The following is a 16,975-nucleotide window of genomic DNA, read 5'->3' on the forward strand; positions in this document are numbered from 1 at the left end:
AGGAAGGAAGGAAGGAAGGAAGGAAAGAAAGAAAGAAAGAAAGAAAGAAAGAAACGAAACCTTTGTATTTTTACCAAAAGCAACCAGCAGAGGGAGCCTCTCCAAGGACTCACAGCTCAAGTCTTTCACAGAGGTACAATGAATTACAAAGGAAATCAGAGTTTTGAAAGTTAACTAGTGTTAAAAATTTCAGAACCAGCTGTTTAAATTCACCCAGTAATAAAAAATTTCAAACTGTTTTCTTCAAAATGAGATTCTGAGCTAAATTCAATATTTTTCAATAAGAACTTGAAAGGGAAAACAAATTAAGAATTTGGGAACATAAAACTCTTACAGAAAAGTTTTAAATTTGTTTGATATGCCCTGGCTGGGTAACTCTGTTGGTTAGAGTGTTGTCCCCATACGCCAAGGTTGCAGGTTCAATCCCTGGTCAGGGAACATATGAGAGTCAACCAATGAATGCATGAATAAATAGAACAACAAATTGATGTTTCTCTCTCTTTTTCTCTCTTTCTCTCTCCCCTCTTCCCTCTTCCTCTTCCCTTCTCTCTAAAATCAATCCATAAAGTAAAATAAAAATAAGATTAAAAGTTTGTTTTAGTCATTTTTGAAATGATTATTGCTGCTGTAAGCAGTTATGTGATTTATATTCTAAGCCTCAGAAAATCTTTTTAAGGGATCAATCTAACCTAAGCATCCACTTGGAGAATGTATTTTGTGGTCTGGGGTGACAACAGATTACAAAAAAAATGTAGAACAGCTTGCTTAAGCTATGTCCTTAATATTCCCTGTGATCTACGACCAGTTATAGGATTAGTCTACATGTAAAAAGTAGTCTTATTTATGGAAGGAATTATTCTAAGGGAAAAGCCCAGGGTCAAGCTGTACCTTTTATGCCTTATGTATTGCACGTCTGTTATGTTACGCCATTTGTTATTCCTTCAAATTTCCTCTGCTAGCATGATAATCATCAGAGAACCAGTTTGGGGTACAAAACTTTGATATGAAATAAAAAGAACTTATTGTCTGATAGGAATAAAATATAAATATATATAAATTACTATTCATTTCAGGAAACAGTAAACCATCTGAATAATTTAAAAATTTTGGGGGGGAAGAAACTCATAGATGGGAGATTTTGGGACATAAAGTGAACTGCCAACTCCTACTTGATACAGCAACCAGTTCTAAAACTTTGGGCAGAATCTACCACTGGACCTTAACATTCCAAGAAGAAATGGTTTTAATACAATTTGCATCACCCAACTCTCACTTCAGCCCATATAGGCACCAACAGTGCCACTGTTCTTGCTATCTCTACCTATTCCTATCTAAATGCTTTAAATATTTTCTGTCTAGTTAAATATTCATTCAAATTATAATTTTAATAGTGAAAGTCTTCCAATATATGCTTAATTTTTGCTGTTTACTGATAAAGCTATGATGTTGATCCTTATAGCTGAATTTGTATGGACACCATCAGGATAAATCCCTACAGGTAGAACTGTGGAACTGCTGAGCTCATATCCTGTTATTTTATGTCTCGGATATACTAAACTGCCCTCCAGAAAGGCTGTGTGATTTATTCAACACCTTCTGTACCTGTTTTTGTTTAGTCTGGCCCAAATATAGTATTATTATTCTAAAACAATTTAACATGATGGGCAAAATAGCATCGTATTGTTTCTTTACTCTTTCTTTCTTTCTTTCTTTCTTTCTTTCTTTCTTTCTTTCTTTCTTTCTTTCTTTCTTTTTTTTTTTTTTAGCAAGAGAGACAGGAAGGGAGAGAGATGAGAGCCATCAACTCATAGTTGTGGTACTTGAGTTGTTCATTGATCGCTTTTTCACATGTGCCTTAATGGGGGTGGGTGGGTGGTCGCTCCAGCCAAGCCAGCAACCTTGTGCTCAAGCCAGTGATTTTGGCAGAGGATGATTAAGGTTGGTTGAGGCACTGGGTGTAGAAGAAAATATCGGGTCCCTTACATTAGAAAAAAGTATAAAGCTGGGGTTTTGTGGAGTTCTTCAGAACTCAGGGCCCAGGGAATGCCGTAAAATCCACCTCTGGATCTTGGGTTTCAAGCCAGTGACCTTTGGGCTCAAGCTAGCAACCACTGGATCAGGCTGAGATCTCACACTCAAGCCGGCTACCCCGTGCTCAACCTGGCAACCTCAAGGTTTCAAATCTGGGATCTCAGCATCCAGGGTTGATGCTCTATCCACTGCACCACCACCAGTCAAGCTCCTTACTTTCGCTTTTTAATTTTTTAAAATTTATTGATTTTAGAGAGAGAGGAAGGGAGAGAGAGAGGGACAGAAACATCAATCTGTTCCTGTATATGCCCTGACCGGGGATTGAACCCACAACTTTTTTTGTGTGTGTGTGACAGAGACAGGCAGAGAAAAAGAAACAGATAGGGACAAACAGGAAGGGAGAGATGAGAAGCATTAATTCCTTGTTGCAGCTCTTTGTTGCACCTCCTTAGTTGATGATTGATTGCTCTCCCATATGAGCCTTTACTGGGGGGGGGGGGCGCTACAGCAGAGGGAGTGACGCCTCACTCAAGCCAGCAACCCTGGGCTCATGCCAGTGACCTTGGGCTTCAAGCCAGTGACCTTTGGGCTCAAGCCAGCAACCATAGGGTCATGTCTATAATCCTACACTCAAGCCAGAGACTCTGCACTCAAGCTGGATGAGCCCGCGCTCAAGCCAGCAACCTTGGGGTTTCAAACCTGGGTCCTCTGCACCCCAGTCCAACAATCTATCCACTGTGCCACCGCCTGGTCAGGCTGCACCTGCAACCTTTTGCAGCAGGTGTATAGGGCCAACACTCTAACCAACTAAGCTATGCAGCCAGGGATAGTTTTCCTTTCTTTATTAGGTGAGGTTACACATTCTCTTCAAGTGTTTGTTGACTATATACCTTCTGATTTACCTGTCAATGTACCTCACCCATTTTCTTACTGATTTATAGCTTTTATTTTAATAAATTAAGAATACTTTACCAAAATTTACAAATATAATTAAGTTTACTGCTCACAAAAATTAGGGAATATTTTCAAAATGAATATAAAACTATAAAATATCCCCTAATTTTTGGTGAGAATTTAAAATAAAAAAGGTTCAGTCTGTCCCTTGATTTGCAATGACATTGGGTATGCAATGACATGAAGTTAAGATCAGGGCTGTTGCTGGAACAGACATAGGAGAAAAGGAATTCTATTTCTGAACTCAGTTTTACAGAAACTCTGAGTGACATAGAGAAAATTATATACTCTGTTTAAAAACTGTGGATACAGTAACAAGAAAAGATAATATTGTTCATTGTAATTCATGAGTATGTAACAGTTTAGTTACATTACTGGTTGGTGAGACTTGACTTCAGGCACCTTGGCCTCTCGGATCAATAATCATGACCTGGCACTAACACACTGCCACTGCCCAAAACCCGCATAAGCAGATGTGTCCTGCCAGCTAGTATGGGGTTTGTCCCCACAGAGCAATCTTTTCAAAGACATGCAAACTTCTATCAGAGCTTAGGCTTCTGTTAATGTAAGAGTCGCATTACCATGTGGATGGAACTTGAACCACGATTCTGGAGCCTTCTAAACTGATTTGGGGGGCATAGGCTTCTTTATTTTCTATCTGTGCCGTGTCAACTACCACCTAAGAAAGAAACAAAAATAACAATCAGCATTCAGAGAGAAAATAATCACAAACAAATCTAACACATGAACCTATCAATGCCAAGTGACCCTGGCAAGAACTATTCCCCCAGCAAGGAAGAGGTGAGTCGGGAGCCCCATGGAGAGAACAGTAGATACTAGAGATGACGGCACAGTAATATTTCAATAAACAGAAATCACCTTCCATGTGCAGGATGTGCTGAAGTTTGCAAGCACTAGTGGCACTTCTTCCAAACTATAAATGTCAGGAATTACTTTGTTTCCTTTATTTTATTTTATTTTGTGTGTGTGTGTGTGTGTGTGTGTGACAGAGACAAAGATAGTCAGAGAGAGGGACAGATAGGGACACACACACAGGAAGGGAGAGAGATGAAAAGCATCAATTCTTTGTTGTGACACCTTAGTTGCTCATTGATTGCTTTCTCATATGTGCCTTGAAAGAGTGGGCTACAGCAGCCCCAAGAGACCCCTTGCTCAAGCCAGTGACTTTGGGGTAAAGCTGGTGAACCTTGCTCAAACCAGATGAGCCTGTGCTCAAGCTGACGACGTTGGGGTTTTGAACCTGGGTTCTCCATGTCCCAGTCCGACGCTCTATCCACAGCGCCATCGCCTGGTCAGGCTTAATTTTAGTATTTTTAAAATTTATGCATTTGAAAGAAGTAAATATGCCACAAAAAATCAAACCAATGCTTCAGAAAGGCCCATTTGTAATAACTGCATACAAGCCAGAAATGGATGAAGCTTTTTAAAAGATTGTTTGATTCTCAACCATCAAATAAAAACAGAACTACTTAAGATAAAGAACCAATCCTTCCTTCAATGATTTCCTCTTATTTGTAGGACAGTCTTTGCTATTACACAGATGATATAGTATCCTACATAATTAGAGTTTGATGAAATTATGAATATATTTTCAAATAACTAAAAGAATTTTAAGAAAATAAATAGGCCCTGGCCTGTTGGCCCAGTGGTAGAGTGTCAGCCCAGTGTGTGGATGTCCTGGGTTTGATTTCCGGTCAGGGCACACAGGAGAAGCGCTCATCTGCTTTTCCACACTCCCCTTCTGGCTTCTCTCTCTCTACCACTCCTGCAGCCATTGGCTCAATTGGAGTGAGTTGGCCCCAGGCGCCATAGCTCCATGGCCTCCGCCTCAGGCTCTAAGAAAAGCTCAGTTGCGGAGTAACACTTCAGATAGGCAGACCACCATCCTAGTGGGTTTGCCAGATGGATCCTGGTCAGGGCACATGCAGGAGTTTATCACTGCCTCCCCTCCTCTCACTGATTAAAGAAAAAAAAATAAAAATCACAAAACACTTTAAAATTAAATCTATAACATACCATACGAGATAAAGCCATGCAGAGTTATTTTGATTCCAAACTCAGCCTGTAATGGAGCTAATTTCTATGGCTGTAAACAGTTTCCACAGCTGGTCTGCATTGTCCTTTGGAAAATACTTCCTGTCCAAGTAATAGCCATTGTTGGACCGGGCAGGTGTTTCCTCTTTCCTCCTGTCCCCCAAACCATAATCTAAAGGTTCTTTGTTAGCCATGTACAAAGGTGCCCTGGGGTCAAGGGGTAGGAATCTAGGAAGAAGTTCCTGATCTTTGAGTAACATGGAACTTTAAAACCTACAGTGTTTTCCCTGAATAGTCTGTATATCCTTCTGCCTTACTTTGCACACCCCTTTCTGGAAAACTTATTGCCCCGGTTCTCCTAGTTTCAGTTAGGTCTTTGAGAGTACAGCTCAATCTCCTAAAGACAGTGGGCTCTTCAGCAGGGAGTCTCCAGTTTATGCTTCTGAGGGGTTGCTATACTAAAAAACAGATCCTCAAGGAAGTGTAACTCACCACCGTGGACAGGCTCCTGTACAAGGCAGCAGCTTCCTGACCTCAGCCAACTGAGTCTTCACCCACATGAGATAAAAAGACACTACCCACCCCCAACAACTGCTTTCATAAAGTAGGAATTAGACTAAGAAACAGTTCTTTCATTTTCTTAATTTCTAATTAGCTTCCTTTCACCTCTGACTAAAATGCATTATCTTTTCAAAAGGCAGTCATTTAATTCTAGAATGTACAATCAAATACATAAGGGTATATGGGTCAGTGGTATCAAATAAAAAGTTAAATGGCAGCCTGACCAGGCGGTGGCACAGTGGATAGAGCATTGGACTGGGATGCCGAGGACCCAGGTTAGAGACCCCGAGGTCGCCAGCTTGAGCATGGGCTCATCTGGCTTGAGCAAAATAAAAAATGCTCACCAGCTTGAACCCAAGGTCACTGGCCCCAGCAAGGGGTTACTTGGTCTGCTGAAGGCCCACAGTCAAGGCACATATGAGAAAGCAATCAATGAACAACTAAGGTGTCACAACGAAAAAACTAATGATTGATGCTTCTCATCTCTCTCTGTTCCTGTCTGTCTGTCCCTATCTATCCTCTCTCTCTCTGTCCCTGTAAAGAAAAAAAAAAAAAAAAAGTTAAACGGCAACTTCAGATACTCACCCCTCGCCCCATCCAACTCTGGCAAAAGTTACTCTTAGCACCAAAGGTGATAAAGACCAACTTTTTTTTTTTTTTCATTTTTTTTTCTGAAGCTGGAAACAGGGAGAGACAGTCAGACAGACTCCCGCATGCACCCGACCGGGATCCACCCGGCACGCCCACCAGGGGCGATGCTCTGCCCACCAGGGGGCGATGCTCTGCCCATCCTGGGCGTCGCCATGTTGCGACCAGAGCCACTCTAGCGCCTGAGGCAGAGGCCACAGAGCCATCCCCAGTGCCCGGGCCATCTTTGCTCCAATGGAGCCTTGGCTGCGGGAGGGGAAGAGAGAGACAGAGAGGAAAGCGCGGCGGAGGGGTGGAGAAGCAAATGGGCGCTTCTCCTGTGTGCCCTGGCCGGAAATCGAACCCGGGTCCTCCGCATGAAGACCAACTTATTTTTGAGTTGATATTGTTATTTTACTGCTAAGAAGGAAACAGCTGGGATACAAAGTGACTGAATAAGGAGGGGCATTACTTACACCACTGAGGTCTCTCAGAGGTGACATCTAAGCTGATGTTAGGAGAAGTGACTTCTATGATAATGAGAGAGGAGTATTCTCAGGTAAAAGCAGCAGCAAGTGCAGAGGCCTACAACAGATAGAAGCTTGGCATGTTTGAGCAACAGAAAGACACCCACTGTGACTGCAGAGTAGTCAGGTCAGGTTAAGGATTCTATCAAATCATACTAAAATAATGGTTTCCTTAACTCTTTGAGTAATGAGTTTTTTCATGCTCACTGATCCCCAGGAGTGTTTTTTATTCAAAAAATGAAATTAGTTCCAGTTCCAGTTTTATTAACTTAAAATCATGTTTGTCTGAAAACCAATTTATGGAAACAAGAAGAGTACACATTTGTCTTTTTATTTTTTATTTTTTGTATTTTTCTGAAGCTGGAAACAGGGAGAGACAGTCAGACAGACTCTCGCATGCGCCCGACTGGGATCCACCTGGCATGCCCAGGGCGACGCTCTGCCCACCAGGGGGCGATGCTCTGCCCCTCTGGGGCTCCCTCTGCCATGACCAGAGCCACTCTAGCGCCTGGGGCAGAGGCCAAGGAGCCATCCCCAGCGCCCGGGCCATCTTTGCTCCAATGGAGCCTTGGCTGCGGGAGGGGAGGAGAGAGACAGAGAGGAAGGAGGGGGGAGTGGAGAAGCAAATGGGCGCTTCTCCTATGTGCCCTGGCTGGGAATCGAACCCGGGTCCCCCGCACGCCAGGCCGACGCTCTACCACTGAGCCAACCGGCCAGGGCTACATTTTTCTTTTTTTTTTTTTTTTTTTTTTTTTTTACTTTTTTTTTTTTTTTCATTTTTCTGAAGCTGGAAACAGGGAGAGACAGTCAGACAGACTCCCGCATGCGCCCGACCGGGATCCACCCGGCACGCCCACCAGGGGCGACGCTCTGCCCACCAGGGGGCGATGCTCTGCCCATCCTGGGCGTCGCCATGTTGCGACCAGAGCCACTCTAGTGCCTGGGGCAGAGGCCACAGAGCCATCCCCAGCGCCCGGGCCATCTTTGTTCCAATGGAGCCTTGGCTGCGGGAGGGGAAGAGAGAGACAGAGAGGGAAAGCGCGGCGGAGGGGTGGAGAAGCAAGTGGGCGCTTCTCCTGTGTGCCCTGGCCGGGAATCAAACCCGGGTCCTCCGCACGCTAGGCCGACGCTCTACCGCTGAGCCAACCGGCCAGGGCCTACATTTGTCTTTTTAACATTGCCTTACACATGTACGATCATAGTCTGGATGGTCAGGAGGCAAGAGGACGTACATGAATATTCGTACTACTCAAAGGGTTAAAATGAGGAAAGCCTGCAACATCATTTTGCAACTAGGTTCCCTGAAAATACATATTATCAATCTATAAAAAAAATATAAAAGCTTTTTTAACACTGCTCTTCCTTTATTTTTTCTATCCTGTCTAAACTCTGTAGCACTAAAGAACTTCAAATTATTCCGTATTTTCACACATGCCTATACCACATCCAGGCGATGCTGGAAACATCGCCTGTCTCTACTCTCTCCTACTCTCTCTCCCATCCATCACATATTACTCACCAGTCCAGCTTGGCCAAAGAGCAGCTGCACAGCAGTCTTACAGGCACCCCGCCATGTGGATGGGCACACCTGGTTCAGTACTTCAGTTACAGGAAAATCGTCCCGTGGTGTGATTCCGTTATAGCAGCCTGCTTCCTTGATCAGCTGTAACATTGTATGCTATAGATTGATAACAAGAGAGTTCATCTCTCAAAATAAAACCATACAAGGTTCTAAAATTTGTAGATCGAAATGCATTCATAGATACACAACAGTCCTCAAAATAAAAGCATTTAGTTTAAGTACCCCAAGTAATGAAATTTAACTTTTTTTTTGAAATTTAACTTCTTAAGTAGTTAAATATTTAACTCAGATATTTTCTCAATCTTATACAGTCAGTGGTTAGATATGAATACACATGCATTAATACACACAGGTATTTCTATACAAGCACAAAATATAGCTGTATTTAGCAATCTGCTAATGCAAACTGGCTGAGGAATGTTGAATTCAGAATCCCTCTAAATAAGGAGACAAAATCATGAAAACCTCAACTTTATTTTGGATGACCAAGTGGTCAGGTATGCAGGCTCTGCAAACAGATCCCATAAGCTCACATTCCAGCCTGCTACTTTCTAGCTGTGTGACCTTGGCCCTCAGTTCCTCTTTCTCTCCAATGGGAAGTGGAGTGTACTCGTGGTGAGCATGAGCATGAAGAGACAATGCATGTGAAATGCCTGGCACACCTGATGCTCCACAATTATCATAATTATAGCTGTATTATGACAAAATTTCTCCTCTTTATTTTTTCATAAAAGTCCACTGAAATATTATCAGAAACATATGTTATAGTGTACTTTCAAAACCCTTTACACTAAACATTTGAACAAAATCATAAATAAAACTAATTGGCAGGTTGTCTCATATAAAAAAAGTCACCACAGTCTGCTTTTAGATACCGGTTTACTGAGAAAGATTAATTGCCTCCTGCCTTAACTTCGGTTTTTTTCAATCTATATTCTTTACAAGCCCTCAAGCTTCCTTAAGAACTCTATATTCGTGTTCACACCCGGGTTGGTGGAACCCCAAGGAAAGCTACCGTCTTAAGTTTCAGATTGTCAGCGGCTGACTCGTTGAAGGAGACCCCCTTCAGGAAGTGCGCTCCGATCTGCACAGGGACGGTGGGAAGCTCGCACTGCATGGGCTGCGGGGGGGTCTGCCCCCGCCCCGTCTGCTGTGCTTCTGCCTCGCAGCAGCAGCCCTGGAAGAGGAAGAGGGAGGCATGGGAGAGAAGAGGTGACCCACAGCTTCTCCGCCGAGACGCAGGTTCACTTGGTACAGAGACTGCCATGCTGCAGCTCCCAAGAGCTACCAGAAAGAAAAGCATACCTGCAAGCTGGCTTCAATTGCCTTTGGATTCAAGTGGAAACCAGCTTTCATTGCATATTCACAGTGGCCTAAGCTTTCCAGAGCTATTTTATATGCCTGAAAAAAAAAATTGTTTTCAAGAATCAAGATTACATAGATTATAAAATGAAGAAATCCAATGAAAATAGACAATTTAAATTTCTATAGTGTTAAAAACACTTAAGGGACTACTATCTTACCTTTAACTCCCTTCCTTGTCCCTATCCCTCGGTACTACTGTGCCAGTTCTGAAAAACTTACTTGCAAAGCACTGTCAATTTTTATGTTCAGTTCTTTTAGCTGGTGCTCAGGAATTGCTGCACTTTGAGAACAGAAGAGTTGTTGAACTTCAATTCCTGCCAGGCGGCCATCGCAGCCTCTTTCTCTTAGTCTAGACGTTGCCTGCAACATAGTTACTGGTAGGTAAAGAAGGATGCTATACAGATACTAGCAAAATTTAAAAAAACGAATAGCTGAAATAAAGCAAGAAATCATCTCAGCATCAGATATAAACCTGACATTCTGGATTGTTCATAGTACTAAATGGGCAGCCAGGATTTTGAAAGACTAAATCAAGTACCCTGAAGAAAAGCTAACTCAACATAGTGCTACCTTACTTAAGAAACTGTAGGAAAAAAAGACTTCCTTGCCTATTATTTACTTTTTATACATAAAAAATATTTGCATTTAAAATTTCTCTGCTTTAAAAAAACAGAAAACCTAAAATATTGGCATTTGGAGTTTCCAGAATAAAAAAAAAGAATATGGCTGGGTATTCCTATACACCGAAGTAAAAAGTCACACCAACAGAGAACAAGAAAAAAAAATACATTGGAACATTAAAGGAAAAATAGAGCTTCTGAAATATGCACAGAAAAATTAAATACTCATTGTTCAGTTATTAAATAGGTTTATGAAGACTACATAAATGAGAAAAAATTAATCTATGTCTGGTGATAAAAATGTTAAGTTATTTTGGCCTGACCTGTGGTGGCGCAGTGGATAAAGCATCGATCTGGAATGCTGAGGTCGCCGGTTCAAAACCCTGGGCTTGCCTGGTCAAGGCACATATGGGAGTTGATGCTTCCTGCTCCTCCCCCTGTTCTCTCTCTATCTATCCCTCTCTCTCTCTCTCCCCTCTCTCTCTAATAAAAATGAATAAATAAAATCTAAAAAATTAAATAAATTAAAATATAAGTTATTTATACTTAGGGTTCAAGACTAGAGGATACAGAAAAATTTGTATTTGATTTATTAGAAGGGAGGAGGGCTTCAGGATGAACCCTCCTTTAATTCTCCAATGTTTATTTTTGTTGCAACAATATTTGTGAAACAAATAACATTTTTTAACAGATAATTTTTGTTCTTCTAGTGTAGGGTTTTCTGTTTTGTTTTTTAAAGATTTTATTTATTGATTTTAGAGAGAGAAATGTAGAGGGAGGCCAGAGTGGGAAGCATCAGCTCATAGCTGCCTCTCACGTGCATCGATCGGGCAAGCCTGGGGTGCAGGACTGGCAACCACAGTGCTCCAGCTCTACAGTTTATCCACTGTGCCACTGCAGGTCAGGCTGTGGTTTGAATGTTTACCCAAACTGCAGGGCTAAGGGAAAGTAACTAGCAACTATAATGTTATCAAGTTCCAAAGCTTAACAAAGTATATATGTTTCTCACTCCAACCATTCCCTGAACCCTGCTAGTCCCAGTTTAAAACCATTTCAGTCTCTAAGAATCTTTCAGTCAAATATGTAGCCCACATGGTATTGTTAGGTGTCACTGGACAAAGTGAAGCACAAAATGTGGTACCTACCATCTTGGAGCTGACAGCCTCATGGGCAAAAAAAGCAAACAAATAGAACATTTAAAAATTAAAATGGTGAAAAACACACAGAAGGAAACCAAGAACTGTAACGGGAGCACTCTAGATACTGAGAAATCAGCATCTAGCCCAGTGGTAGCCAATCTGGTCCCTACCGCCCACTAGAGGGCATTCCAGCTTTCATGGTGGGCAGTAGCGGAGCAACCAAAGTATAAATAAAAAGATAGATTTAACTATAGTAAGTTGTTTTTATAAAGATTTATTCTGCCAAACTTAGCAAAAATCTGACATAAAATACTTAGTAATTATTATTATATGCTTTAACTTGCTGTAACTCTGCTTTATAAATTTTATAAAGTAAAGTTACTTCCCTACTTTATAAATCACCATTACTGTGGAACTGGCGGGTGGTTAGAAAATTTTACTACTAACAGAGATACAAAAGTGGGTGGTAGGTATAAAAAAGTTGACTACCCCTGATCTAGACTGAAAGCTGAAGACAGAGAAAGAAGCTGTCAAAAGAAGTGTTGTGTGGCAGAAATGTGTCAGCAAAGAAACTAGAACCCACACCTGACCAGGTGGTGGCACAGCAGATAGAGTATCGACCTGGGGCCCTGAGGACGCAGGTTTGAAATCCCAAGGTCATGATTTGAGAGCAGTCTCATTTGGCTTGAGCACAGGCTCACCAGCTTGAGCGAGAAGTTGCCGGTTTAAGCGTGGAATCATAGACATGACCCCATGGTTGCTGGCTTAAGGAAGGGGTCTCTGGCTCAGCATGTATGAGAAAGCAATCCATGAATAACTAAGGAGCTGCAACTATGAGTTGATGCTCTTCATCTCTCTCCCTTTCTGTCTGTCTGTGTCTCTCTCATGCGTGTGCATGCTAAAAGAAAAAAACAACATTAGAATATAATGAGCAACCAGACAGTGGCCACAGATAAGGCTGGTGAGCAAGGCAGCAGCCAGACTATATAGGACTAGGTGAAGGGCCCACATTTTACCCTAAGGAAATGGGGTACAACATCCAATTTTAAAATTGAAAGAGATGAAGGATGTCCAGTCAAGAAAGGGAGAAAGGAGTCCAGCTACCAAAGGTGTTAGGAGAGAGTAATGAACCAGGGTGGTGACAGTGGACATGGAAAGAAAGGGACAGGTCTGGGATACTATTTTGGAGGTGGGGCCTGTAAGCCTTTCCATGGACTAAATGTCAACATGACAGAAAAGATGAAGCATAAAGCTCGGGCTTCCTGCATGAATGACCCAGGTGGAATGGCACCACCTCCAAGCAAGCGAGAGATTGGGGACGGGCAGGTTTGTGGGGAAAAGTTAAGCCTGAGCCACCTGGATATGTGAGGTGAGCCGAAGCTGAATACAGGTACCTGGAGCCCACAGGAGAAGTAGACTCGTCACACACATTTGAGAGCCCCCAGGACACAGGCAGTTTTTGAAGTCCCAAGACTAAATGGAGACTCCCTAGAGGGAAAGGCAGCTAGAATTGAGCATTGAGAAACTCACATTCATGTGTTGAAGAGGAGAAGCTAGCAAAGCAAATGAAAAGAACAGCCTGAGAGGCAAAGGGTAACTCAGAACGCCTGATTCAGACATGCCACAGAGAAGGTTTCCAAGTGCTCAGATTGCTGTGAACTGCTCCATGGAGTCAAAGTGTTCCCTGGATCTGGCAACACAGAAGGCAGCAGCGACCTTGACAAGAGAAGGCATGTTCTTGTATAGGAGTGGAAGCCAGAGCTCAGGGAGCCAAATGATGCCATTCGTATAAAGTTCCATACTGTATAAAATAAAATCTTATACTATTTGTGAATACATGCATGTTGGGAAAACGCTGTGCCAGACTTGCTTGCTTGTACTTTGCATGATTAGTGCATCAGCACATGTCAGAGCCACATGTATGTAGCCTATGTAAGGCTACAGGTGCTTGCCCTCAGGATGGATTGCTTGCCAGCCACTGTGAGGGGCCTTTGGAGGATCACTTGCCTGCCATCGTGAAGGGTAATTTTCCTGTTTGCTCGGCCTGTTGTCATGAGGGGTGATTTTGCTCTTTGCTCACCTGCTGCTGTGAGAAGTAGTTTTCTCCTGCCTGTGTGCTCATCTGCCGTTGAGACTCTAATAAACAGGAATGACCCTAAGCTTTCCGGTTCCGCAGTCCCTCGACCGTCTGCCCGAATCCAGTGTGAACCTGCCTGGCCATGGCTAACGGCATCACAATGAATATAAAGTAAAAATATAAAAGTATGCATGTAGTCACAAATGCCTCATTCAAAACAGGTTATCTCTAGAGAGGAAGGAATGTGAATAAGATAGAGGAGAGGTACAAAGAAGATCCATCTGAATTTGTAATAATATTTTTCTCTGAAAAATAAAAGGTATAAAGCAAATGTGGTAAAAATTCATTTGACGAAGCTAAAAGTAAGATTATGTATGACAATTCCTATACGCTTGAAATGTTTCATGATCATATATTTTAGAATGAATAAAAGGTGAAGTGGACTATTATAAGAAATTGGCTATGGAAAGAGCAGAGAAATAGGGCAGGGCAGGGCGGACTTTTGGGTTTGTAAGCATGTTTCTGTGCTGGTGGGAGCATGCTGATTGGGAAAAACCACTGGGTCCCACCACAGAAGCTTTGAAGGGTGGGGACAGGGCAGGCCCTGGCCAGGAGGAGAGGACACCTACTCCACTACAGTGACGGGGAAGGAAGAGAGGGGGTCTGATAGGGGGAGGGGTGCCATTCTGGTGATGTGAAGACGAAGGGCTGCTGCCAGATGGATTCTATCTTCTCAGCATACCGCCACTAGCTGGAGGCGAAGTGAGGGAGGCAGAAAGGCCTGGGCAGGCTGAGCGGGTGAAGGAAAAGGTCAAGGGACCACTAGGAAGCCTCATGTAGGCTGATTCCTAGCAAGAATGATGCCAACAGGTGGAGTGGAGAAGGCTGTGAGCCAGGTACTAAGTGTATGTGTGTGAGCTGCACGATCAAAGGACTGAAGCCCGTAGGCAGGAGGACATGCAGGACTGTGAGATGACAAGATAAAGGTCCACACCCCACTCCCCAGCTACCTGCCATAAAGCAATGGGTCCCACTCTCATACCTGACCCCCAATTAGCATTTCAGGGCTGCTCTGAAAAACACCAAGAAAAGCCCTTAACACAAAAGAGAGACCAAAATAAGGAAACAGAGAAAAAATTGAAAGGAAATTAAAAAGAAATATAAATGCAGCAGAACAACACAAAAATGAATGACTGGCTGACTGCTTACCCTCTGCAGCCAGCTCCAGCCTGTCTTTACAGACTGAGGCTCTAGCATTTTCTCCCTGGTTCCTCTCTCTCAGAGCTCTGCCACACAGATCCACTTGGAGGCAGGCCCCTTCCTCTGGTTCTCATCCATCTCCATCACAGCCCCGTAATGGGATTGTATAAGCCCTTTCTCCAAGGAGGCTGTGAGTAAAGGCGGTTACCCCGGTGCCTGTGCACGCCTGACACAAAGTGGGCATTTACAGACAGTCACTGTTAAATCAGTGAACAAGCTACTGGTAACAGTTTAAAACGCACATTTCTAAATAAAAAGGCTCTTTAAGAACCAACAGGCAAAGGCCTCTCCTGTTTGAACATAAGGCAGCCATCTCCCAAAGTTAGGGTTACCTCAGCAGCCCCGCGCCAGGATCGCACAGCTTCCTCCAGTTCAGACGTGTGGCCCATGCCCGGTAAGCTGCCGCCACGGCTACTGTTCTTTTTTTCAGGCACAACCGCCTCAGCAAAGCAAGAGTGAGCCACTGGCTGGACCTTCTGTAATGCCTGGGTCAAAAACTGGAAATGGACCTGCACCACAGTAAGGAAACATCGCCCCAACACCTGTGAAAACAAGAGAGCCAGGCATTTTTAGGTTATGGGTTGCTACTGCATTAGTGCAATAAATTCTCAGCCCTTGATTTGCGTAGAAGGTAACAACTAACTGGAAATCTGAAATTATATAAAGTCAAAATGTCACCAGGCTTCAGAAAGATTTGCCTTTATTCTCATCTTTGAACCTTAATAACTACAAGTTAACCAAATAGCAAGCCTCAAGGTTCAAATGGGCCTTTCAACTTCTCACCTAGCCTCCTCCATTCCTGTTCTCCACTCCCCTCATCTGGACTGTGCTCACATCAACCCTGATTGTCTTTCAGCTCCAGCTAAACCAGAGCAACCCAAAATTCCAATTATGTCTACACAGTATTCAGAAGGGAGATGATTAAAAATCTGAAGTGTCAGTATGACTATAACAAGACATCCATTGGAAATGGAATCCAAAGATACAGGTTATTTTGGTACTAGTCATTAACATAATTGTATGTCATATTTCTAGTCTTATGAAACAAAGCTGACAGACCAGTCTTCTGGGAGTCAACAAAACCTACTGGACAACTCCATGTTAGTACAGGAGAAACCCTCACCTGATCCAGATTAGTAGTTGGTTGGTTGATGGAGTAGTCCATTAAATTAGGAAATTCATCTTAAAAATTCTATATACATCATATTATCTTAACATATACCATTAATATGTAATTTTAATAATGGATATACTAAAAATACTACATACCACAAATATTTTAAAATAGAACTGTGTATTTATCTGCAAGCCTCTGGCACTGGCTAACGCTGTTCTCTGACCTTGCTGGTCCCAATTTGCTTGCTTGTATTACCCCAGCTACATTAACTCTCTATAATTACTACAATATTTCTTTTCCTTTAAAGGAGAGCAAGAACTTATCACTTGCAAAGCAACTTGAGCAGAGACCCTCCAGATCAGTGGCATTTTCCCCTAATTTTTTACAGTTGTTTTGACCATACCAAATTTGACAACAGTGCGAGTCACTGGCAGGACGGGTTGGGAGTCTCCTCTTACTGTTGAGTGGTAGAATGGTGGAAGGAGGAGGGTGCTGCTGGAGGAGTGAGTGGCGGGAGAGATGCTGCACAGTTTTAAAAGGCAGACATTTGGTATGTTGTCCCCATTACCTATTACATGTTTGACCTTGGATGAATCATTGAATCTAAATTTCTTTGCTATGTATAAGGACCAATGAGAACAAGAACTCAGCACTTCCCTCCTCCTACCCATAATGCACGGAGCATTAATCCAAACATGTCTGTGACAAAATATTTGTGTTGTAAACCAGTGGTCCCCAACCGTTTTGGGCCACGGACCAGTTTAATGTCAGAAAATATTTTCACAGACCGGCCTTTAGGGTGGAACGGATAAATGTATCACATGATCAAGACAAGCGTCAAGAGTGAGTCTTAGACAGATGTAACAGAGGGAATCTGGTCATTTTTTAAAAATAAAACATCTTTCAGACTTAAATATAAATAAAATGGAAATAATGTAAGTTATTTATTCTTTCTCTGTGGACCGGTACCAAATAGCCCATGGACCGATGCCGGTCCGCAGCCCGGGGGTTGGGGACCACTGTTGTAAACAATTCATCAAAAGCCAATCAAACCAACAGT

The 16,975-nt window shown here is 42.8% G+C and overlaps 1 protein-coding gene across 7 annotated transcripts in view; it reads right to left on the reverse strand.

Moving 5' to 3' along the window:
- The window catches only part of GARRE1 (granule associated Rac and RHOG effector 1), a 102,147-nt gene that overhangs the window by 21,681 nt on the left and 63,491 nt on the right, over positions 1–16,975 (reverse strand). For all 7 annotated transcript variants that reach the window (XM_066242120.1, XM_066242123.1, XM_066242124.1 and 4 more), the window contains 6 exons: positions 15,131–15,340; positions 9,922–10,062; positions 9,643–9,738; positions 9,353–9,514; positions 8,275–8,433; positions 3,567–3,664 (listed from right to left, as the gene is read on the reverse strand). In XM_066242120.1, the coding sequence (XP_066098217.1) occupies positions 3,567–3,664; positions 8,275–8,433; positions 9,353–9,514; positions 9,643–9,738; positions 9,922–10,062; positions 15,131–15,340 (866 nt within the window). The remainder of the gene's footprint in view (positions 1–3,566; positions 3,665–8,274; positions 8,434–9,352; positions 9,515–9,642; positions 9,739–9,921; positions 10,063–15,130; positions 15,341–16,975) is intronic.

This window comes from Saccopteryx bilineata, chromosome 9 (genome assembly GCF_036850765.1).
Source record: "Saccopteryx bilineata isolate mSacBil1 chromosome 9, mSacBil1_pri_phased_curated, whole genome shotgun sequence".
Classification (NCBI taxonomy): Eukaryota; Metazoa; Chordata; class Mammalia; order Chiroptera; family Emballonuridae; genus Saccopteryx; species Saccopteryx bilineata.